At 47.9% G+C, this 23,316-nt stretch overlaps 1 protein-coding gene across 2 annotated transcripts; it reads right to left on the reverse strand.

Annotated features, from left to right (window-relative positions):
* Positions 1–566: 566 nt before the first annotated feature.
* Positions 567–20,747, reverse strand: ZNF692 (zinc finger protein 692). 2 transcript variants are annotated; one of them, XM_053378942.1, is made up of 11 exons: positions 20,484–20,747; positions 18,188–18,394; positions 17,435–17,466; positions 15,319–15,837; positions 12,948–12,999; positions 11,769–11,903; positions 9,067–9,129; positions 8,077–8,155; positions 5,908–6,022; positions 3,941–4,040; positions 567–1,920 (listed from the first exon to the last, which is right to left on the reverse strand). In XM_053378942.1, the coding sequence occupies exons 2-11, from the start codon at positions 18,376–18,378 to the stop codon at positions 1,602–1,604; spliced, it is 1,605 nt and encodes a 534-aa protein (XP_053234917.1). In that variant the 5' UTR covers positions 18,379–18,394; positions 20,484–20,747; the 3' UTR covers positions 567–1,601. The 2 variants fall into 2 exon arrangements, with proteins under 2 accessions (XP_053234917.1, XP_053234918.1); XM_053378943.1 differs by lacking the exon at positions 9,067–9,129.
* Positions 20,748–23,316: the final 2,569 nt, after the last annotated feature.

The following is a 23,316-nucleotide window of genomic DNA, read 5'->3' on the forward strand; positions in this document are numbered from 1 at the left end:
TTAACCCACAGCGCCAGGTATAGCTAAAAGATCCCTATCTCAGCTGCTTCACAGGGAGAAGAATTACTTGTCTTCAGATGAGGCATGCTCAGAGCCTTATAAGGCTTTTTAAAAATTCAAAAATTTCCAAAGAGTGGGAGCAAAGTTGCCTTAGGGTCATTGCCTCGTGAAATGGCTCATCAGAACCTGCTCACATAATAAAGTTTGGAGTATGCAGTTTGTTGCTGCTGCTGGCTTTCATCTCAGACGGCGGGGGGGAATATCCAAAAGAAGCAGGAATGTAGGTTTGAGCCTACCCTAAGCAAGGTACACCAGGAATGAAGAGTCTTGATCTGCAGAGTGCCTTGTGCCAACTCCTTATTTCCCTTGACTATTGCCTAAATTACTGGAAGGCAGCTCCAGATAGAATCATAGAAATGTAGCATTGGAAGGGACCACAAGGGTCATCTAGTCCAACCGCCTGCAATGCAGGAATCTTTTGCCCAACTTGAGACTCTACCCCACGATGCTGAGCCTTGTGCTCTACGTACAGAGATGATAAGGTACAAAACTGCAGGCTCATCTAACTGGCTGTGGGAAGCCAGGGAGTGAAAGCTAAGTTTCTCAATGGCCCACGTAACAACGTAAACTCTGTGCAATCTAGGCAGGAACGGGAAATGTATTAAATAACAATGTGCAAGCACAGGAAAAAATGCAGGGTGTCGGGACTGGCTGCAGAATTTAGTTTCCTGAGAATTCAAAAACCCCCGATCCCCACCCAAAAACCTCTCTTTATGCAGCCATAAGAACTAGAAATGTGCTTCTCTCCGCCCCCCCCCGTGCCCCCTTTAAAGGTTGAGTCTGTGGGAAATGCCTGGTGAATCTCCAAAGCCAAGGTAAACAATTTCCAGTGGCCAGGGGTTGGGAGTGAAGTGCTCTGCCCAGGTCTTTGTCATCTCTGCATGACATGTCATTCCGCCTCAAAGGCCGGTGGAACATAATTATGTAAAATAATCAAAGATTTGCATATACAGGTTCCAGAGTGTATCTCCAGTTCTGATCACATTTCTGTAGCGGAGGCTACGCCTTGCATATTCCAGGTCCTTGGCTTGATCCTGTAGCCATGCGAGACAGCGGCATCCTGTTTAAGCTTCCCAAAGGAAAAGGATTTAAGAACAACAACAGGGCACAGCACATCTTCCATTGTCATTAATCCATACGAGCTAAATCCAGAGCTGTTATCCATGTGAGGATAACAGCTCCTCTACCAGCTGCCTGGGCCTCCTTAGTCCCTCCCATACTTGGGGTCTGGGATCGAATCACCACAAACTTAAGACTTTCAAGGCCTTCCTGATACTGTACTCCTCATCATCCTGCCGCTAGCCAAGGCTGAGCCCTGGGCCGTTTGTGTTGCAGATACCGAGTCCAAAAGCAGTTGCGCTGAAGGGATACAGCTGGCAAGACATTGCTTCCTGGGGTCGGGGCTTTCCAGTCTCCTTTCTGGGGTCTCCATCTTGCATCCTTCTGCGACTGCGAACCAAAGGCCAGAGTCCATTTCTGTCGCCGACAGGATTTGCCAGGAATCCTCTCCGCCATTTTGTTTCTCGATTGGCCCGGCCCAATTACTCGATAGTGACTGCGATGATGAGGGCGGACTCCTCCGCCCTCCTTGGTGGGTTGCTGGGCTGGCTCTGGACGGGGTTTTCCAACGGCTCCAGAGCAAGCGGGTGGCTCAGAGCTGGGGGTTCCTGCACAGGCTGCGGAGGCCCGGCAGCCACCTCGGGGTGACTCTTGCTCTTGTGCGCGGTGACGTTGTCTTTCTTCTCAAACTTCTTGCCGCAGAGGTCGCAGGAGAACTGGTAGAAGGAGTCCGCGTCGTGCTTCTTCATGTGCCAGTTGAGGGAGGCTTTCTGGCGGCAGGTGAACCCACAGATCTCACACCTGCATCAAATATACAAGAAAAGGGGTGGTGATGCTCATCCGCATGAGGTGGTTCAGGGAACTCGTGACTGGACAGCTCCATCCCCATATACTAGGGGATATGTGTTTTTAGGACCCACCATATTCCTATGTCTTGTTTTAACTGTTTTATTTATTTATTTATAATTTCTTTTTATTGAGTTTCAATTAAATCACCAAAAAAAACCCGAAACAAAAAACGAAACAACAGTTTCAGAAAAAAGAAGGGAAAACAAGAAAGAAAAAATATCCATACATAACACCAAAAAACATCAATTTCTGTTACAGTTCTTTGTCTTATTCTTTAACACTTTTTATCTTTAGGTATTTAGATCTTTCTTCTACGCACCTATTGACCTCCTTCCCTCCCGATTTCGGGCTTCTTGGTAAAAAGAAATTTTCTTTTTTCTGCAGCTAATAATTATTGATGGTTTGCGCATCGTAAGGTTTATATCAGACCTGCTATAGTTTTTAAATTTCTATAGTTTCCGTCAATATATACCATAAATTTATTCCAATCACTAATAAACTTTGTATTTTTTTGGTTTCTAATTTTTTGTGTCATTTTTGCTAGTTCGACATATTCAAATAATTTTGTTTGCCAGTCTCTAACTGTTGGGGTATTTGAACTTTTCCAATTTTGTGCAATTAATATTCTGGCTGCTGGTGTCGAATATTGGAATAATGTCTTATCTTCTTTTTTAATTTCATCCCCAATTATTCCTAGTAGAAAGGCCTCTGGTCTTTTAGGGAAAGTATATTTAACTATTTTTTTTAGCTTGTTATAAACCAAATCCCAAAATTTCTTCATTTCTTCGCAAGTCCACCACATATGGTAGAAATTGCCTTCTTTAATTTTACACTTCCAGCAGGCCTTATTTCCTGTTTTGTACATTTTTCCTAGTTTTGCTGGTGTGATGTACCACCTATACACCATCTTTTCCAAATTTTCTCTGAGTATTCCATTGTTCCATAATTTCGACCACTTTTCATATTCTATATTGTATCCCAAGTCCATTGCCCATTTTGTCATGACCTCCTTTATTTCTTCGTCTTTGGTATCCCATTCCAATAATATATCATACATTTTGGATAATAACTTGGTTTTGCCTTCAATTATTTCTATCTGAAATTTGGATTTTTTCTCACTTATCCCTACTTTTTTATCTTCCATCCATATTGTGTTTATTTGATGATATTGCAGCCAGCCTGTTAATCTTTCTTTCAACTCCTCATATGTTCTCAATTTCCAGCCACTTTCTGATCTTATCAGTAGATCTTCGTAGGTCAATCTTTCTCCTTCCATATTTGCTTTTTTAGTTATTAAAATGTCAATTGGTGATAACCACCAGGGTGTTTTCCATTCTAAAAGTTTTTTATTTTTCTCCCAAACTTCATATAGTGGTTCTCTAATAATATGGCTTGAAAACCCTTTATGTACCTTTTCTTTATTTAGCCACAAGTAGGTTGTTTTAACTGTTTTAAATATTGAATTTTAATTTCCTGCAGCCTACCCTGGGAGCAGCTGGTGAATTTATCGTCTTCCAAAGCAACTACTCTATTCTGAACTTAAAAATGGAAAGCGTAATGCTGGTGGTCAACAAAAGAAGTTTAAAGATTGTCTCAAGGCAAATCTAAAAAAATGTAGTATAAACACCGACAACTGGGAAACACTGGCCTGCGAGCACTCCAGTTGGAGAACAGCCTTTACCAAAGGTGCCATGGGCTTTGAAGACACTCGAACTCAGGACGCAAGGGAGAAATGTGCTAAGAGGAAGGCACACTTGGGAAATCCACACCATAATCAACTCCCACCTGGAAACCAATGTCCCCACTGTGGAAGGACGTGTGGATCCAGAATTGGCCTCCACAGTCACTTACGGACTCATCGTTAAAACCGTGTTTATGGAAGACAATCTTACTTGGCTACGAGTGATCGCCAAAGAAGAAAAAGCATTATTAATTGTTCTTCTTATCAGTAGTACAATACAACAGTCCTTACTGTAAGGGTTTTTCTCCAGTGTGGATTCGCCGGTGGATGATCAAATTGCTGCTAGTTCGGAAGGAGCGGGCGCAGAACTCACAGATGTAGTCCCTTTTATCTGCAGGGAAGAAAAAAGTAGGTCACTGGCTATTCTGGGCCCAAGGTAACAAGCTTATATTGCAGTGAGTGTCTAATAGTTTTCCAAATATTAATCTTTTAACTACGACGGTGTACACATACAAACCCCTGTTACATACCGTATTTTTTGCTCTATAAGACTCACATTTTCCCTCCTAAAAAGTAAGGGGAAATGTGTGTGCGTCTTATGGAGCGAATGCAGGCTGCGCAGCTATCACAGAAGCCAGAACAGCAAGAGGGATTGCTGCTTTCACTGCGCAGCGATCCCTCTTGCTGTTCTGGCTTCTGAGATCCAGAATATTTTTTTTCTTGTTTTCCTCCTCCAAAAACTAGGTGCGTCTTATGGTCTGGTGCGTCTTATAGAGCGAAAAATACGGTATATTGGCAGGCATCCTAAGTCTCTCCCCCCCCCACCCCAATTCATGTAATGGAGGAGATGATTTCTGCCAACTTTCCCCTTCATCTGTTGGGCACCATATCCCATATCAATCCCAAGGATCCCCCAAACCCCAAGAACAGATTTGGGTGGGGGATTTTTTTTGGGGGGGGGAGCACAGGAGGAACACAAAGGCAGAATAGCATTGTTTTGTGAATGTTAACACAATTCCGTTAATGGAAGGAGAGTTAGGTTAATGGAAGGAGAGTTAGGATCCAAATAACAAAAATGCTCACACACACACACACACACACACACACACACACACACCAAATCCCAAATCAAAGCAGTTCAATGGAGAACAAACCTCTGAAAATGTTTCAAGTATCTTTCAGTGGCGTAGCGTGGGGGGTGCAGGGGGTGCCGGCCGCACCGGGCACAACATCTGGGGTTAGGGGGCACAAATCCACGGGTTAGGGGGCGCAAATCCACGGGTTAGGGGGAGCAAATTACTTGCCTTGCCCCGGGTGCTGACAACCCACGCTACGCCACTGGTATCTTTCAAGATACACCTATATCTAGCAAGACAACAAAAGCGGATTTTGCAAACCTCTATGGTTATCAAAGTAGGGACGCGGGTGGTGCTGTGGGTTAAACCACAGAGCCTAGGGCTTGGCGATCAGAAGGTCAGCGGTTCGAATCCCCGTGACGGGGTGCGCTCCCATTGCTTGGTCCCTGCTCCTGCCCACCTAGCAGTTTGAAAGCACGTCAAAGTGCAAGTAGATAAATAGGTACCGCTCCGGTGGGAAAGTAAACGGTGTTTCCGTGTGCTGCTCTGGTTCGCTAGAAGCGGCTTAGTCATGCTGGCCACATGTCCCGGAAGCTGTACGCTGGCTCCCTCGGCCAATAAAGCGAGATGAGCGCCGCAACCCCAGAGTCGGCCACGACTGGACCCAATGGTCAGGGGTCCCTTTACCTTTTACCTATGGTTATCAAAGGACTTACAGTTCGAATTTGGAAGGATAAACTATCTTATTTATATCTATATCTACCTATAATTTCACACCATCTTTCTTTGGAGTGAATAATTGTGCATTGGGCAATGTTTTCTGATCTTGCATGCCATGTTGCCATGTTTCTGTGAGTCTCACACTGCCAATCTTAAATCCTCTTGATAAGTCTGAAGACTAACTCAATACCCTGAAATGAAAACCAACCTCAAATAATAGCTGTGGGGCCTGCCCAAATATATACCTCTAGACACCATAGTATGTGCTTCTACATAATTTGCTCCCTTCTGGGAGCAGGAACTTGAACCCGTTCAGGACCAATCTATGGCTAGCTGCTCTCCACATCATCTCCCGGATGGAATAAGTGGGGAGGAAAGGGTTCGCCGAAGGCAAGTTAAAAGCACTTCAAGAGCTGGGCTGGTAGGGATCCTAACCAGGTGGGATCCTACAAGAATCCTCACCGCTGTGCAGTTTCTCGTGCTCCTTAAGGTGCTTCTTGAAGTTGAAGGACTTGCCGCAGCTGGGGTCGGAGCAGGTGAACGTTTTTTGGTGAACATGCTGGTATTTCTTGTGGTGCTGAGGGGGCAGAAAAAGAGGTCAAAGTGGAACAAAAACTCTGCCTTCTGCAACAAAGCTGCTTTACAAAAACAGAGCAAAGCAATCTTCCTGAACAGATAAAATGCATCACATAATTGCGTGACAAACTGCAGTCTCAGAAATGTGCCCGTCCGCTGCCCCTTTACATGGCTTTGATGAAGCAAGGTGGGACTTTGCTGTGGTAGGTTTGCTGCCCCAGGGAGCTTTGCATGCCCACCACCTCCAGCATCTAAGGTCCCTACGAGGAGGGCATGAAGGACCATGCCCAAAGAATGATCCTCCACAGTTCTTTCTGCCCATATTGCTGGGGCATCAAATCCTTGAAGGGGGGGGGCTCCCATGGAAATTTTCTGCAGTTAACTAGGGACAGGGGACGCGGGTGGCGCTGTGGGTTAAAGCACAGAGCCTAGGGCTTGACGATCAGAAGGTCAGCAGTTCGAATCCCCGCGACGGGGTGAGCTCCCGTTGCTCGGTCCCTGCTCCTGCCCACCTAGCAGTTCCAAAGCACGTCAAAATACAAGTAGATAAATAGGTACCGCTCTGGCAGGAAGGTAAACGGCGTTTCCGTGCGCTGCTCTGGTTCCCCAGAAGCGGCTTAGTCATGCTGGCCACATGACCTGGAAGCTGTACGCTGGCTCCCTCGGCCAATAAAGCGAGATGAGCGCCGCAACCCCAGAGTCGGCCACGACTGGACCCAATGGTCAGGGGTCCCTTTACCTTTTAACTAGGGACAGAGTGTGTTGAAGCAAAAGTCAGATGTTCCAGAAATTCTGCAAATGCCATCTTGACCGACAAGATAACCCTACAATTATTTGGTGCAAGAATGAGCACCTAGATGTTGATATTCACTTGTTTTGAGATATGGTACCCCGCTTGCTTTGATGCTATGCTTATCTGCGGGCCCTGGGATGCTGGGATGAGCGCCTAGAGAGGGGAGCTATCTGTAAGCCTCGGACGGTTGCCGCCTATATGCCCTCATGATTCATTTAACGTATTAGCACTTTGCAGACAAGCCCTGGCGATCTCTCACTGTGGTGGCGTCTTTCCCAAGGCTGTAAAGGCAGTGAGGTTCTGCACACTGTGTTGTAAGTTGATACCTTTCTTTAATAAAACGCTAAGACTGGTCATCCTGGTGTTTTTGACATCCTCCTTTGGCCTCCCTGCCTCAAACCACTTGCTCAGGCTCTCCTTTGGGTTTGTGGTTCAGAACATAAGAGTTTGTGTGGACAGTATGCTGGTCCTCAACTAAAGGGTGGCGCTGTGGTCTAAACCACTGAGCCTCTTGGGCTTGCTGATCAGAAGGTTGGTGGTTTGAATCCACCCGATGGGGGTGAGCTCCCATTGCTTTGTCCCTGCTCCTGCCAACCTAGCATTTTGAAAGCACCCCAGTGCAAGTAGATAAATAGGTACCACTGCGGCGGGAAGGTAAATGGCATTTCTGTGCGCTCTGGTTTCTGTCATGGCGTTCCGTTGCACCAGAAGCGGTTTAGTCCTGCTGGACACATGACCCAGAAAGCTGTCTGTGGACAAACACCGGCTCCCTTGGCCTGAAAGCGAGATGAGCACTTGAACCCCATAGTCGCCTTTGACGGGACTTAACTGTCCAAGGGTCCTTTATATATTTTTAAACTTTTGGTCCTCAACTGGTGGGCCAGTAGGCTGCGCTAAACCTGTCTAATCCTCTCTGATCAGCTATCAATATGGCGGCCTTTTCTGCTGCTGCTATGCGAGTGGTCATACGATATGTTCCCCACCAAACTGGATTTCCTAAAATTACAGAATTTTAGAGCTGCAAGGGACCGTGGAGGTAATCTAATACAAAACCTTGCTCTGTGCAGGAATCTGCAGATGTATCTCTTGTTTTTTGTTGAACTGCCTCCTGCAAAGGAGACCTTATCGCCTCCCGTGGCAGTCAAATAGTCCTGGCTGACCAATTCACGTTTCCTCAGGATTCGACCATTTCCCAGTGCTCCGTGTCCCTTCTCTGCCCTTGTGCATGGGGAAGTGCTTCCTGCCACTGATCCATCACTTACATTCAAATATTGGCGGTTGGAGAAGATCTTCCCGCAGCCATCATAGTCGCAGAGGAGGATCTCTCGCTTGGCTGCCTTCCTGCAAAGAAAGGCAGAGGAAGGAAGAGGAAACTCAGGTTCAATCCCTGGCATATCCAGGCTCCCTTTTCTTAAACCCAGAAGAGCTGCTGCCAGTCAGTGTACACATTACTGAGCTAGATGGACAAATGGCCTGATTCGGCACAAGGCAGCTTCTTATGTTCTTATGCCAAGCGTCAGGCACTGGATTACTCAAAAACAATATGGTCAGATGTCAAATACAGTGGTACCTCGGGTTACAGACGTTTCAGATTACATACACTTCAGGTTACAGACTCCGCTAACCCAGAAATAGTACCTCGGGTTAAGAACTTTGCTTCAGGATGAGAACAGAAATTGTGCAGCGGTGGCATGGCAGCAGCGGGAGACGCCATTAGCTAAAGTGGTGCTTCAGGTTAAGAACAGTTTCAGGTTAAGAACGGACCTCCAGAACGGATTAAGTTCTTAACCCGAGGTACCACTGTACTTGGCCAAGTATTTTTAAAGCGTCAACTTTCTCAGAACAGCATAAATATATTTAAGCAGCTGATTTTTTTAAGGAGGACTGTGGGTGAGATTTAGTAGGTGCAATGGACTTCCCCTTCCTCCCTTCTAGAGCTCCTGCCTCTCTTTCTACTCTGGAAGGTTCCCTGACATGAATTGAAAAATGAAAGGCAGTAGTTAAAGGTGCTTTTAAAGGTGCTTGTGCTAAGTTGACAGCTGGCCAATTCTTCAAGCATCACCAGATTCATGGAATATTTGACCATGGGCAAATAATAGGGATTCAATAGATCAGTCCATTCGTCTAGCATGACCGCCTTAATCTAACCATGAATTAGAGGCCTTCTTCCATGGTCCCTATGCTATGGCCCACTTCTGGGGAGGTTAAAGGCGTGCCCTTTGGGCTCAAAAAGCCAACGGACCAGCACCCACCTGATTCTCTTTGGACCAATCTGGGCCACATCCTCATCACCAGGCTGTGCCCGCTTCTTGCAACTGTACAGGAAGAAAGAAGCTTGGTAAGCGTGGCAACAAAAGGGTCTTCCCTGTAACAACAAAAGGGACCCTTCCATAGAAGGGTCTTCAGGCTGCCGCTGTGGCAAGGATGAAGGAAGCAGCCGTCTTTAAAGTGGTGGGGAAATGGAAGGGGCACAGTGCCGGATTTAGGTAAAGGTAAAGGGTAAAGGGACCCCCGACCATTAGGTCCAGTCGTGACCGACTCTGGGGTTGCGGCGCTCATCTCGCTCTATAGGCCAAGGGAGCCGGCGTACAGCTTCCGGGTCATGTGGTCAGCATGACTAAGCCGCTTCTGGCGAACCAGAGCAGCGCATGGAAACGCCATTTACCTTCCCGCCGGAGCGGTACCTATTTATCTACTTGCACTTTGTGCTTTCGAACTGCTAGGTTGGCAGGAGCTGGGACCAAACAACGGGAGCTCACCCCGTTGCGGGGATTCAAACCGCCAACCTTCTGATCGGCAAGTCCTAGGCTCTGTGGTTTAACCCACAGCGCCACCCGCATCCGGATTTACGTATAAGCTAAACAAGCGATAGCCAGTGTGGTGTAGTGGTTAAGAGTGGTGGACTCGTAATCTGGTGAACCGGGTTCGCTTCCCTGCTCCTCCACATGCAGCTGCTGGGTGACCTTGGGCTAGTCACACGTCTCTGAAGTCTCTCAGCCCCACTCACCTCACAGAGTGTTTGTTGTGGGGGAGGAAGGGAAAGGAGAATGTTTGCCGCTTTGAGACTCCTTAGGGTAGTGATAAAGTGGGATATCAAATCCAAACTTTTCTTCTTAGGGTCCCACTCTCTTGGGGGCCCCCAAAAAATTAAAAGAAAAAAACACACACCTGGATGTACATTTCCAAAATATAAAATAAAAAACAAATAAAATAAAACCTACATACAGCAACAGGGGTTTGTGTTGTTGTGTAGGCTCCTATGATGTAAGTAATGGGCCCCACCTGCTAGCCTGCTCCCTAAAATATCACTAGTTTGCTCATTTCTATATATAGGGTGCCTACATTCTGCATGGACTGGTTGTATGGCAACATGTACAAATGGCTTTATATACCTATTAGCTCCATAAATTACCCTATAGCATATATTCAACACACAAAAACAGCGAAAATTTGACAAAGGACCCCTGGACATATAAAGGGCCCCATTACCTTCAGTAGCTTAGGGCCTCATCAAACCTAAATCCAGCCCTGTAGGGGCAAAAGCTTGTCTGCTAAGTACCGTATTTTTCGCTCTATAGGATGCACCTGACCATAGGACGCACCTTGTTTTAGAGGGGGAGAACAAGAAAAAAACCCTCCCCCTCTCTGCTCAGCGTCCCTTCAGCAAAGTGGCAGGAGAAACAGAGCCCCTTCCATGTCTCCTGCCGCTTCGCTGAAGGGGCGTTGCGCAGAGAGGGGGAGAATTTTCTTTCTTGTTCTCCCCCTCTAAAACAAGGTGTGTTCTGTGAGTTCAAGGTGCGTTCACCCGAAGCCTCTGGAGCACAGTGGGAGTTCCCGCTGGGCTCCAGAGGCTTCAGGCGGCTACCTTGGAAGCCTGGAGAGTGAGAGGGGTCGGTGCGCACCGACCCCTCTCGCTCTCCAGGCTTCAGCGAAAGCAACACGAAGCCTCTGGATGACAGCGGGAGTGCTCCCTGTTCAGTTTCTGTTAATTGGTTCTCATGGGAAACTTACAGATTCTGGCTTCACACAATTAACTCAAGGCAGTGTCAATTTACTCTTGGCAGAAAGCCCAGGTCTGCTTGACCTAGAAACTACTTACTCTGATTGGTTAACGACCAGCACTCAACTCTGTTATCTAGGGATTGCTAGGACAGTGTGATGTTGGGTGTGTTAGGGGTGTGTTAGGAGTAGGAGTGCTGTGTATGGTTAAGAGAGAGAGAGAAAGAAAGGATTTATTTTGCTTTGTTTTGTATGCAGAAACTCTGCTGGTTTTATTTTTCCTTTTAATAAATCCTGTAAATAGTTATTCTGAGTCTAGCTGACTAGTCATTTCCACCTCAACTAGCTTCTTCGCTGTGCAGGAAAACTCTGCTACGTTTGGGCTAAAGCCATTAGAGCTATGCCTGACACTTCAAAGTTCCATGACTCCCTCTGCGCTTTGGAGGCTTCGCGTTGCTATCGCTGAAGCCAAGGAGGCTGCATTCACTCCACAGGACGCACACACATGTCCCCTTAATTTTTGGAGGGGGAAAAGTGCGTCCTATAGAGTGAAAAATTACGGTACTTGAGCCCTGAACAGCTGCTCTGGCCACCCAGGAACCAAACTAACTTGACAGGATGCAACACCACTGCAATGCTACCAGACTCTAAAGGATGGGTGGCACCCCACAAGAGCTAATCAGCTGTGCAGTTTCACAGTGCTAGACTAGGACCTGGCAGACCAGAGTTCAAATCCCAGCTCAACTGGGCACTTCACAGACTCTCAGCTTAATGTACCTCACATGGTTGTTGTGAGTTTTAAAATGGAGAGTGGGGAGGACCAGGGAAGCTGCTTTGAGCTCCTTGGAGGAAAGATGGGATAGAAAAGTCATAATAATAATGAGAACAGCAATGTTAAACTAGAAATGCTTGCACAGTCCTTAACTGGTGGTAATGCCCCGCAAAACGCATTTACCTGTCCAGGGAAGGCTGATAATTCTCATCTTGCAGGTCATCTGTATATACCAGATTGTCTTCCTCTCTTTCGTCGTCTTCCTGCTCTGGTTGGTCAGGCACAGACTCTGGCGTCTCCTCTGACAGAGGCAAAGTGCTGCAGAGAATACAAAATAATTAAAATAAAAACTAAGTGAGAGGGTACAGGATGCAAAGATCCTTCTACGTAAAAAGGGGCATCGGTTCATACAGCTCAGCCCTTCCTGACATCAAAGGCAGGAGAGTTTCCCATAACTGCTAAGCTTACTGACAGATGCCTGCACAGTCTTTTTCCATGAATGTGTTATCAAGGTTGCTGTGGAGGTGGGCAACTTCAAAGTGCCTTGGAGACAAGTCAGAAGGTCGGCAGTTCGAATCCCCGCAACGGGGTGAGCTCCCGTTGCTCGGTCCCTGGTCCTGCCAACCTAGCAGTTCGAAAGCACATCAGAGTGCAAGTAGATAAATAGGTACCACTCCGACGGGAAGGTAAACGGCGTTTCCATGCGCTGTTCTGGTTCGCCAGAAGCGGCTTAGTCATGCTGGCCACATGACCCGGAAGCTGTACGCCGGCTCCCTCGGCCAATAAAGCGAGATGAGCGCCGCAACCCCAGAGTCGGTCACGACTGGACCTAATGGTCAGGGGTCCCTTTGCCTTTACCTTTTAAAACTCTATTAGCTAGAGCAGAAACCAACAGACCCTATGCAAACAACAACAAATGACAAAAAATGCTTTAAAAAAATGTATCAACAGATATATGGTTCATCAACACACCAGGTATACATATCACCAATGGGTGACTGGGGAGCATAGCAATTTTGTGAACGCCACAATCACTATTTAGCCGACCCTTGTAGCCAGCCTCTGCTGTGAAACAGGAAAGCCCAATTCTTCCTGAGCTCAGTCATCTGAGGAAAGTTGCATGTCCCGCCAGAAAAGGGGCGAGTGGAGATCCACGTTGACATTCTCACTCAAGGGTGCCCTGAGAGAAGGCAGAAGTGAAGAAGCCAGGCCAGGGAGCTGATGCCATGTGCTCCTGAGAAGTCCATCGGTCAGCCTGCAGAAACTATGCTGGTCTGCGTTTTGCACCATTTGTTTGCTTTATTATTTTAACGTCGTAAACTGCCTCTTCTTTTTAGGCAGCCAAGCAGCATGGAAACTGACCTTTCAGGTTCTGTGACTTCTGTGGCAGCTGGAATCTCTTCGGAGGGAGTCGCTGCAAGAGGAAACATTCACAGTCAGAACTGGGTGAGACAGCCACAGAATGTGCATACATAGGAACACAGGAAGCTGCCTGATACTCAGCCCGGCCAATGGCCCATCTAGGTCCTCTAGCTGTCTAGGGTTTGGGGCAGTGGATCTGTCCCAGCCTAGCTGGGGATGCTAGGGACTGAGGCTGCGGCCTTGTGCAGCGAAATCAGCAGAACTGCATGCTTTGTAACCTGGGAAATTAGGGGGTGTCCAGTCCGCGAGGAACAATGAAGATGATATAAAAGACCACACTGAAACCACAGTCTAAACCAGGAACAGTTCATAATTACAGTCGTACCTTGGCTGATGAATGTCTTGCGACTCGAACACTTTGGCTCCCGAATGCCGCAAACCCAGAAGTGACTGTTCTGGTTTCAAACGTTCTTTGGAACCCAAACGTCCGACACGGCTTCTGATTGGCTACAGGACCTTCCTGAAGCCAATCGGAAGCCCACCTCGGTTTCCGAATGTTTTGGAAGTCGAACGGACTTGCGGAACGGATTCCGTTCAACGTCCAAGGTACGACTGTATGTTCTTTGTGAATAAAGGAGTCTTTCTGCTATTACATAGGCAGATGTTTTTCCCATAAAGAGACCCCCCTCTTTAATACCCGCAATTTGCGTTTTTGTGTCAATAAGGTACAAGATGTTTTCTAACCACCATTGCCTTTGTTACTCCAACTAAATTACAATTAATTCAAGCAATTACCATTTAGAAAAGAATATACATAAATTACATAGACATGTTATCAAAACCTACATTGCTGATTAACAGATCCCTTCTGGTATGTGTCTTTTGAATAAAATGAGATGCTACATTTCTCTTTGTTTTGCTTTAAAAACCTGTGGCATGCTTGGTAATGATAATAATTCCTTAAGCATGCCCCCCTCCCCAAATAGCCCCCAAGGGGCATATAACAAAGTTATCAATGACAGAATCCTACCTGCAGGATGATAATCTAAATACATAGAGAAGGAAGAACAAAAAAGTGAACTAGAAATTCATTCAGATTCTCTGTGGTTTCTGATTATTTGACAGTATTGGAGGAAATTTATTAAATTTCTCGGTAACCAAAAGGATGTGAAAGGCATGCTTTGCAGACCATATTCCACAAATTTGTAACGTAATGGTGCTGGCTTATTAAGCGAGCTGAATTTATTACTGTACTTTTCCGTGTATGAGCTTTTTTTTAACTCTAAAATAAGGTTTTAAAACTGGGGGCTTCTTCTACATGGGTAGTGGGTAGGGGTGACGGGTGATTGGTTGCAGCAGCAAGCTGCAGTTTGTCATTGGCGATTTTGTGTGTGATTGGTGGCTGCGGCAAGGGGTTCTTTGTATTGGCTCCTGCTGTGTTAAATGGGTGCGTGATTGGTTGCTGGGTCAATGGCTGTTGTAGATTGGCTGCTGCCGTGGCAAGTTTGCTTGCTGTTTCCGGCAGATGCTTGTTGCAGACGTGAGCGATTGTCAATCTCTGTCAATCCCGTCCTCAAAAAAGCTCCACAACTCTGGGCCATTTTCTTAAATTGGAGTCCCCCAAAATAGGGGGCATCTTATACACGGGGGCGTGTTATACATGGAAAAGTACGGTATTTCACTTACTGGGCCAGCCCTTTCCAGGCTGCTTTTACTTTCAGGTGCACCCAACAATTGCATCTCACACTCCAACGTAACGCCCTCCTATAGCCCCTAACCCAAGCGGGGCCTCTTCGGTCCCTAACCATCCAAGAAGAAGAAGAGTTTGGATTTGATATCCCGCCTTTCACTCCCCTTAAGGAGTCTCAAAACGGCTAACAATCTCCTTTCCCTTCCTCCCCTGCAACAAACACTCTGTGAGGTGAGTGGGGCTGAGAGACTTCAGAGAAGTGAGACTAGCCCATGGGTAGGCAAACTAAGGCCTGGGGGCCGGATCCGGCCCAATCGCCTTCTAAATTCGGCCCACGGACGGTCCGGGAATCAACGTGTTTTTACATGAGTAGAATGTGTGCTTTTATTTCAAATGCATCTCTGGCTTATTTGTGGGGCATAGGAATTCATTCATTTCCCCCCCCCCCAAATATAGTCCAGCCCCCCACAAGGTCTGAGGTTCAGTGGACCGGCCCCCTGGTGAAAAAGTATGCTGACCCCTGGACTAGCCCAAGGTCACCCAGCAGCTGCATGTGGAGGAGCGGGGAAGCGAACCCGGTTCACCAGATTACGAGTCCACCACTCTTAACCACTACACCACACTGGCTCTCAAGTTCAAGGACTTCCCTCCAGCACCCTACAAGCAGCCAGCCCCCCTCACCTGTCTCATCGGGGTTCTGCTTGCTCAGCAATCCTGCCTCCTCGCCAAGGACCGTTCCGCTGCCAGGAGAGAGGCACGCCGATCTCTCTCCGTCCGCACCGCCCTCCCCATCCTCTTTGGAAGATGGCTCTGCCTCGTCCACTGGGCTTGGTGAGTTCGAAGCGAGCGCTAAGGAAAAGGCATGGGCTGCCGCCGCCCTGCGGAGGGAACGCCGGCGCCGGATGATGCGGGAGGGCGGGGGGCTGGGCTTGGAACGCACGGCTTTCTCCTCTGGAGACCTGGAGGCTGCCTTGCAGGGGGACGGGGGGCACGTCTGCGAGGTGGTGGGGCTCCAAGAGAAGGTGTGACCGGCCAGGCACTCCCACACCATGCTGCTTGGGACTTCTTTCTGCTCCAGCAACGAGGGCTTCACGTTAGGGATGAAGCCACATTCCTGGCTGTGATTGTGAGAAAGGACGACGAGGTGCTGCAGAGCGTCAGGAGGAAGAGGCTCGGAAACAACTCTGGAGCTGTCCTGTCCTGGGAAGAAGAAAGAGGAAACCAGCATGACACAGGCTTGCTACAAGGGACCCAATATCCCCATGTATAACTCTCCCCTGTGGGACGCGGGTGGCGCTGTGGGTTAAACTACAGAGCCTAGGACTTGCCAATCAGAAGGTCGGCAGTTCGAATCCTCACGACGGAGTGAGCTCCTGTTGCTTGGTCCCTGCTCCTGCCAACCTAGCAGTTTGAAAGCACGTCAAAGTGCAAGTAGATAAATAGGTACCGCTCCGGCGGGAAGGTAAACGGCGTTTCCGTGCGCTGCTCTGGTTCGCCAGAAGCGGCTTAGTCATGCTGGCCACATGACCCAGAAGCTGTACGCCGGCTCTCTCGGCCAATAAAGCGAGATGAGCGCCGCAACCCCACAGTTGGCCACGACTGGACCTAATGGTCAGGGGTCCCTTTACCTTTACCTGTAACTCTCCCCTACACACACATGCATGCAAGGATTCCACCTCCCTACATTATAGTCCTAAGTGCAGGGTTTTGCTTCTGTAGTGAGAATGCTTGACATTGGGGTTTTTCAGGGATAGACAAAAAAAGAGGTCAACTGAAACAGCATACGCAAACTTCATAATCCAAGTTAAGTCTTTTGTTTAGCCACATGCAGCACCCAAAGGTCATGTCAAAAGGGAAACAGAAGACCTCTAATCTGCATATTTTGTGTGAGACTAACCTGATCTACGTAACTGTTGAATGAACTCAAAGGCTGACACGGCGCAGCAGTGAGCTTACAAGCTATACTACATTTTTATTAACAATTATTACAGGGCTGATCTACGCCTCCAGAAAAAGCTCTAGCCTGTTACCTTCTCCAATGGGCTAGTTTTCTATGTGTGGGATTTTATATATGATGGGAATAATCAGTTGAGTTACCTGTATTACATATACTTGCAGTATAGAGGGCAAAAATGTAAAAGATTGAGATCGGATGGACATGAAATGCCCTGCAGCAAGTACATTAAACCTTAGAGGGAGGCAAAATAACACAGTGACCATTAATTAACCACAATAGTAAATGGCTGTAAAAAGTTTTTACATCTGTAGAAAGAGAAAAAAATCTGCCATCTTGGCCCAAACCAGTAGTAATAGAATTGATTTTCACCATCTGTTGGGAACTTTAGGGCCACTACTCCCAAAGTTGAGGCTTGCTCTAGTTTCAGAGAAGTATCACAGGCCCCCCCCAAACTAAAACTTTCTCTTTCTTTTTTTTTTAAAGAGCCTGTTGACACACGTTTTAAAGAAATACGCGTCTATTGCATATCCATGACAAATTACAGTGTGAGTCTTTTGCTGGCTGGAATCAGACTCCTTCCCCTTTTAACAGGGATACTGTAAACGTTTGCACAGATTGTTGGAGCTTTTGAGAAAGCCTGTCCTGCTACGATCTCCAGTGACTCAGGTAAGCCCCCCCCCCCAATTACCATGTGAAACATTTGTCCAAGTGGGCAAACAGGCTATGCGGTTAAAAAAACCCACCCAAACACATTGTACTTATCTGCCAGACTACTGTGAGATCACTTTAATTAATACTAATAAAATGCCTTTTCTACAGAGAACCTGCAAGGATTCTTACCTGTTTTTGGAACTGAGCCTTGTGAACTGTACCTGAATGAGAAAGAGAAGAGGCAGGAAGGTGAGCAGGCAAAATACAGGGGTCTGCACTTGATTTGCAGCAACTGCTTTCCTCAATATTACTGACGAAATAAGAAGAGGAGCATTTGCTAGAGCAGGGCTGAGGAATCTATGGCCCTCCAGATGTTGCTGGGAGTCCCATAAGTCAACATGGCCAGTGTTCAGGAATGACGGGAGTTGGACTCTTGACAACATCCCAAGGGCCATTGGGCCACCATCGTTGCTTCAGGGATTTAATCTCAGGCCAAATTTAAATGCGACGTCAGATATGTAAATTGACTTCCCTATGTGAAGTTGCATGCGCCGTATTAATGCTACTCTGATAGGTACCAGCAACACCACTGGAACAGAACATTGTGTCTGGATCCCTTCACAGGTAAGTATTTTTGTATATCAAAGGCATTACCTTTAAACCAGGCCTTGGTAATCCCTGTAACAACCAGGAAAATTAGGTCCATATTATCTGTGTATTGCAAGGGAGGCTGGGGGAGACAAGCCGAGACACAGCAGTTTGCTTAAAACCAACCATCTCCATCTCCCACAAACCTGCCTGGCTTTTTGTCTGACTTGCCACTTCTCACCTGCACATATCCAGTTACTTCAACGCATGCAAATCTAGCACTTGACACACAGGCAAAACAGGCCAAGGAATAGGCGGGTGGAAGTCCAGTTCTCCCTGAAGCAGCTTCCTCACCTGTCCAGCAGGTACTTGGCCAGCTGGGAGTGCAAAGAGAAGCCCAGCTGCTCCTTCAGCTGACACCACTGCTCCAGGTGGCTGCCGATCCGGATGCGGCACTTGCTTCGCCGCGCGTCCAGCTCCTTGCGCTTCTGCTTGCGAATCGTTTCGGAGGCCCGCTGGCGGCCCTGGCGCCCATGGTCCATCATCTCCCAAGCTGCCTCGCTGGAAAAAGGCAATGGGAGTTGTGATCCACGAGGAACTCCCAAGTGAGCCATGCAAGCAAGTTATAGACAGCAGACGCTGCTGCGAACAGGGGACACACACGTTTCCTCCATCAATGGCTGAGCAAACCCTGCTGGTCCACCCCGCTCCCTCGCCTAAGGGTCTTCCTCAGAAGGCACTGCTGCCTGCAAAGGGGTCGCCAAAGGGAACACCAAAGGGTTTTTCAGCTGGGGGAGAAGGCAGGAAATATCCTTGCATGCTCCTGAAGCCACATTCTCTTTTGGACACTTTAATAATGTGATTTTAGATTTGTGTATTGGAGGGTGGGGTGGGGTGTTTTATGTTATGTTGTAAATAAAATTCCAATAATAATAATAATAATAATAATAATAATAATAATAATAATAATAATGTGATTTTAATGTAAAGCTGTTTTGGGTAAGCTGCTTTCAGAGCTCAACAGGATGCAGAGAACTGTCCTTGCGCTGACAGTCTCTAAAGTGCCACAACTCTACCTTTCAGAGGTTACATATGACTCAAGCTCCCTTGTGTACACTCCCAGGAAACGATACCCCTTTTACCAGGGGTCAGCAAACTTTTTCAGCACGGGGCGGTCCACTGTCCCTCAGATCTTGTGGGGGGCCGGACTATATTTTGAAAAAAAATAATGAACAAATTCCTATGCCCCACAAATAACCCAGAGATGCATTTTAAAAGGACACATTCTGCTCATGTAAAAACATGATGATTCCCAGACCGTCCACAGGCTGGGTTTAGAAGGCGATTAGGCTGGATCCGGCCCCTGGAACTTAGTTTGCCTATGCATGCCTTTTATCATGCACATGTCTGCTACTAGATATTGCATCTTAAACCCCCTGACATTCCCCTTCTCCCTATTATTACTGGAATGATGCAGTACCTGTCAAACTAGAATTTGACTATGCCACTTCTCTATCTTATGAAGCAGCAGGTGGGTCAGAATCTACTGGGTGACCTCTCGGTGCTTTGTGAAAGACTTGCAAGACTTCGTCCACCTGTTTAACAATGGCAACTGCAAGATGGTGCCATTGCTGGTGGTTTCTTCGGAATCCCTGAACTGCCACAACTCAGAAATAGATTTGTACTTTTATACTTGTCAACCCAGTCCAAGGCTTGGTGTGTGAGCAACGGGTAACTTGCCTCTTCCTCTGGACTGTTGTTTTGCAACTGGCTCCTCATCCAGTCCAATATTTTGCACCCTTTGGGTGCCAGTTCCTTGTGGCAGGGGTGAAACTAGGCCTGATTTCACCCGGGGCAAAGACCCAGTTTGGCATGCACATTTGTGTACACACACGCACACAGGCTGGGAGCCTCAATGTCACCCCTCTGGAGGCTTCTCCTGGGGCAAAAAGCCTGGCGAGACCCCCCACCCCCCACCCAGTAGCTACAGCTCTGCCTTGTGGATCAGTATTTTGCACCATTGGGATCCCAGTACAAAAAATATAAAATGAAGTAAATCCTGATGTCTGCCCAGCCTTACTGTACAGAAATGAATGGCCTTTTCTTGCCTTAACAAAAAAAGAAAAAGGAAAAAAAAGGAAGAACAGAACAGAAAAAGGAGGCAAAAAAACAGCAAAAGCACAAATGGATATACTGAGGTTTAATGTTGCATGAAAAAAGAAGAGTACTTTTCTTGATGGAAGAAACTATCTCCCTCTTGGAATAATAAAGATCAGAATCGAAGGATGATAAGATTGGAAGGGACCCCCGAGTCATCTAGTCGAACCCCCTGCAGAGTCCTCCCCCTATAGTCTTCTGGGTGTTACAACGTGTCTGTTATTTTGGCCCACACAGCGCAGAGATGCGTGTGTGTGTGTGAAAGGGGGAACCTGCCCAGCGCCCCCCAACTCGTGCCGTTCTCGTGCTCCGCCAACGCTGCCGCTCCTCCCCCTCGAACCCACAGTCCCGCCCCTCCCTCTCCCGCAAGCCAACGGCTGCCAGCCCGTCTCGGGCCGCGGCCAATCAGAGGCCAGCGCGCAGCAGCCGGGGGAGGGGGAGAGGAGCGCCGCTTTCCCTCCGTTACCCGCGCGCCCCTCCTTCCTCCACCAACCGTCTCGCTCAGGCTTCGCTCCGGAGCGCCAGCTCTCTCGCCGCCGCCCACTCCATCTCCCCGCGTTGGTGCGGGCAGCGCTGCTCCGTTGAGGATTCCCTACGGATACAAGGGACGGGGGAGGGGGCCCACCGCCAGGCACCGTGGCCCCTTTAAGAGCGGCGAATGCTCCTCCTCCGCCCCTCACTCTTCGCTGACACACGAGAGGAAGAGCGGCGAAATATGGCAGCTGAGGAGGAGGACGGGAGGGGGCGGGGCGGAGAAGCCCCCTTGCCCTCGCGCGCCTGGTCACGTGGCCTCGTCGCTGGGTCCCCGGTGGTTCATGGGAGTTGTAGTTCACTCGGCAATTAGCGTAGGGTCGGCCGGCCGCTTGGCTTTAGGTAGAGCGACATTGAATGTGGGCAACCGCGTGTCTTTTCCCACCTGGCAAGTGATGCTGGTTTTAACTTCACAATCTTTGTTTTAATCCTCCAAGTCCGGTCCCTGCCATTGGCATTGGATTTGAGTCGATTTTATGCATGTGTTGTAATTGTTGGTTTTTTAATGGTATATACACTAACACACACACAAATCTCTATTTTTTAAATAGTAGATTGCTTCTGGAAAGTGACACCCGTTCATGAAACAAATAATAGACATAATTTTGTGAACTCGCAAATTTCTGAGAAAGGTAATTTATTGTGGCTTAACTGCGCGTTACAAAAAAATGTCTGCCAATGTGACATAAAGACTGACAGCATCAACCCGGCCATGTGGGAATCCCTTGCAGATGACCACAGTGCCTGCAGACAAGCAGTCAGGTTGTGTAGGCACAGCAGGGGCCAGGGGAGGAATGACCGCTGGGAGAAGCACAGAGAGAAATGCCACGTGCATCTGTAGCAGCACAACTGGACGCCTTCATCTGCCCCAGCTGCAACAAAATGGGTCTCTTCCATATCAATCTCTACAGCAAAGGCAGATCTAAGGGAGCACAACCAGTTCAGTCCCAGCAGGAACGGAGCTTCTGGTGCGCCTGTGGATTTTTATTACTTTCTAATGGATCAACCAATGACAAACCTAGACAGCATCTTAAAAAGCAGAGACATCACCTTGCCGACAAAGGTCCATATAGTTAAAGCTATGGTTTTCCCAGTAGCGATGTATGGAAGTGAGAGCTGGACCATCAAGATGGCTGATCCCTGGAGAATTGATGCTTTTGAATTACGGTGCTGGAGGAGACTCTTGAGAGTCCCATGGACTGCAAGAGGATCAAACGTATCCATTCTGAAGGAAATCAGCCCTGAGTGCTCACTGGAAGGACAGATCCTGAAGCTGAGGCTCCAATACTTTGGCCACCTCATGAGAAGAGAAGACTCCCTGGAAAAGACCCTGATGTTGGGAAAGATGGAAGGCACAAGGAGAAGGGGACGACATGGTTGGACAGTGTTCTCGAAGCTACCAGCATGAGTTTGACCAAACTGCGGGAGGCAATGGAAGACAGGAGTGCCTGGTGTGCTCTGGTCCATGGGACACGAAGAGTCGGACACGACTAAACAACAACAATCGATCAACGTGACCTAAAGACACGTGTTTTCTGGTGCCACGCTACCCCACCAACCGGGTGATTTGTACAGCAGTGCAGCAGCCACAGAGGTGTGTTTTGTGGTGCCCTGCTGCCCCACAGACCAACTGACTGGTGCAGCAGATGGAGATGTTAGGGGCCCAACAACACCTGCTTAAATTTGGTTTCAATCCTACCCACTGAGCAGTGAGCACATGGGGAGTCACAATCTCCCCTGCTGGCATACAGGAGAGATGAGGATCAGAGATGCACATTATGACGTGCCAGAGTCTGATTGGATGCCCAGGCAGCACATTGTCTACTCAATAGGATAAGAGCAGGCCCCTCAGTTGAGCACCAGCCAGCGTATGACAGCCAAGCTCAGAGCAATGGTAGCATCCTGAGGTGGAAACTAGAACCAAAGGAGACAATTAGAACAATGGCTGCTGCTTACAGAACAACAAGGAGGAGGACCCGCCTTCCCAAGAGAACGAAACAGACGATTCGGAAAGCTGCACATAAGAAGCTCCTGCCAAAGCAGAGGAAGCCAAATCTGAAGCAGGGGCGGAAGGTGGTAGACCAGGTGACAGCCCCTGTAAAGCAGGATGTGAAGCATCCCTGCGATGAGTTCATCTCTAAAGTTCTGAGTCAGCTGCACCGCGACAGGGTGCCCATATCGACCAGGGCCAAAGGGAAGATGATCACTTTCATAAGGAGGTTCTATAACAATATGACTAACCACGCCAAGAGCAGCAAGAAAGCCCAGAGGACCTCCACCATCGGCTCGCGGGAACTACACAAAGCACTGAAAGGTGTGCTGCGCAAGAATCAAGCTGCGGAGTTGGTGAAATCCGTCCGCAAAGTGACACGGCGCCGATAGGACAACCTTCGTCCCAGTCTCCTTTGGCTGGCGCAAGTGAGATCCACGGGAGAGAAGAGACGAATGCGCCAGCCTACAAAGCAAGACAAAAACCCACCTGATGAAAAGTCCTGATGCTACCCTAAAGATACCGAGAAATACTTCACTTTAAAGAAAACAACATCTCACAGGAGCACTGTGTTGATCACCATCCTGAGTAAACTAAGAAGGGTTCTGAGCTGCAGAAGAATCCCTGCATCTCCGGAAAACCTTTGGGAGAAGAAACATCTTATTCTTAGGAATATAATAAAATGGGATTCTACCAGGATCTTTAGCTTGGATGTGGTTTCCTTTCCTTCCAATAAAGCAAGGTGTTTAGGGTTACCGCAGAAGACATTTAAGGGGTAACCATCTTTATCTGGGAAGTAGCCAAT

This window comes from Podarcis raffonei, chromosome 2 (genome assembly GCF_027172205.1).
Source record: "Podarcis raffonei isolate rPodRaf1 chromosome 2, rPodRaf1.pri, whole genome shotgun sequence".
NCBI classification, from domain to species: domain Eukaryota; kingdom Metazoa; phylum Chordata; class Lepidosauria; order Squamata; family Lacertidae; genus Podarcis; species Podarcis raffonei.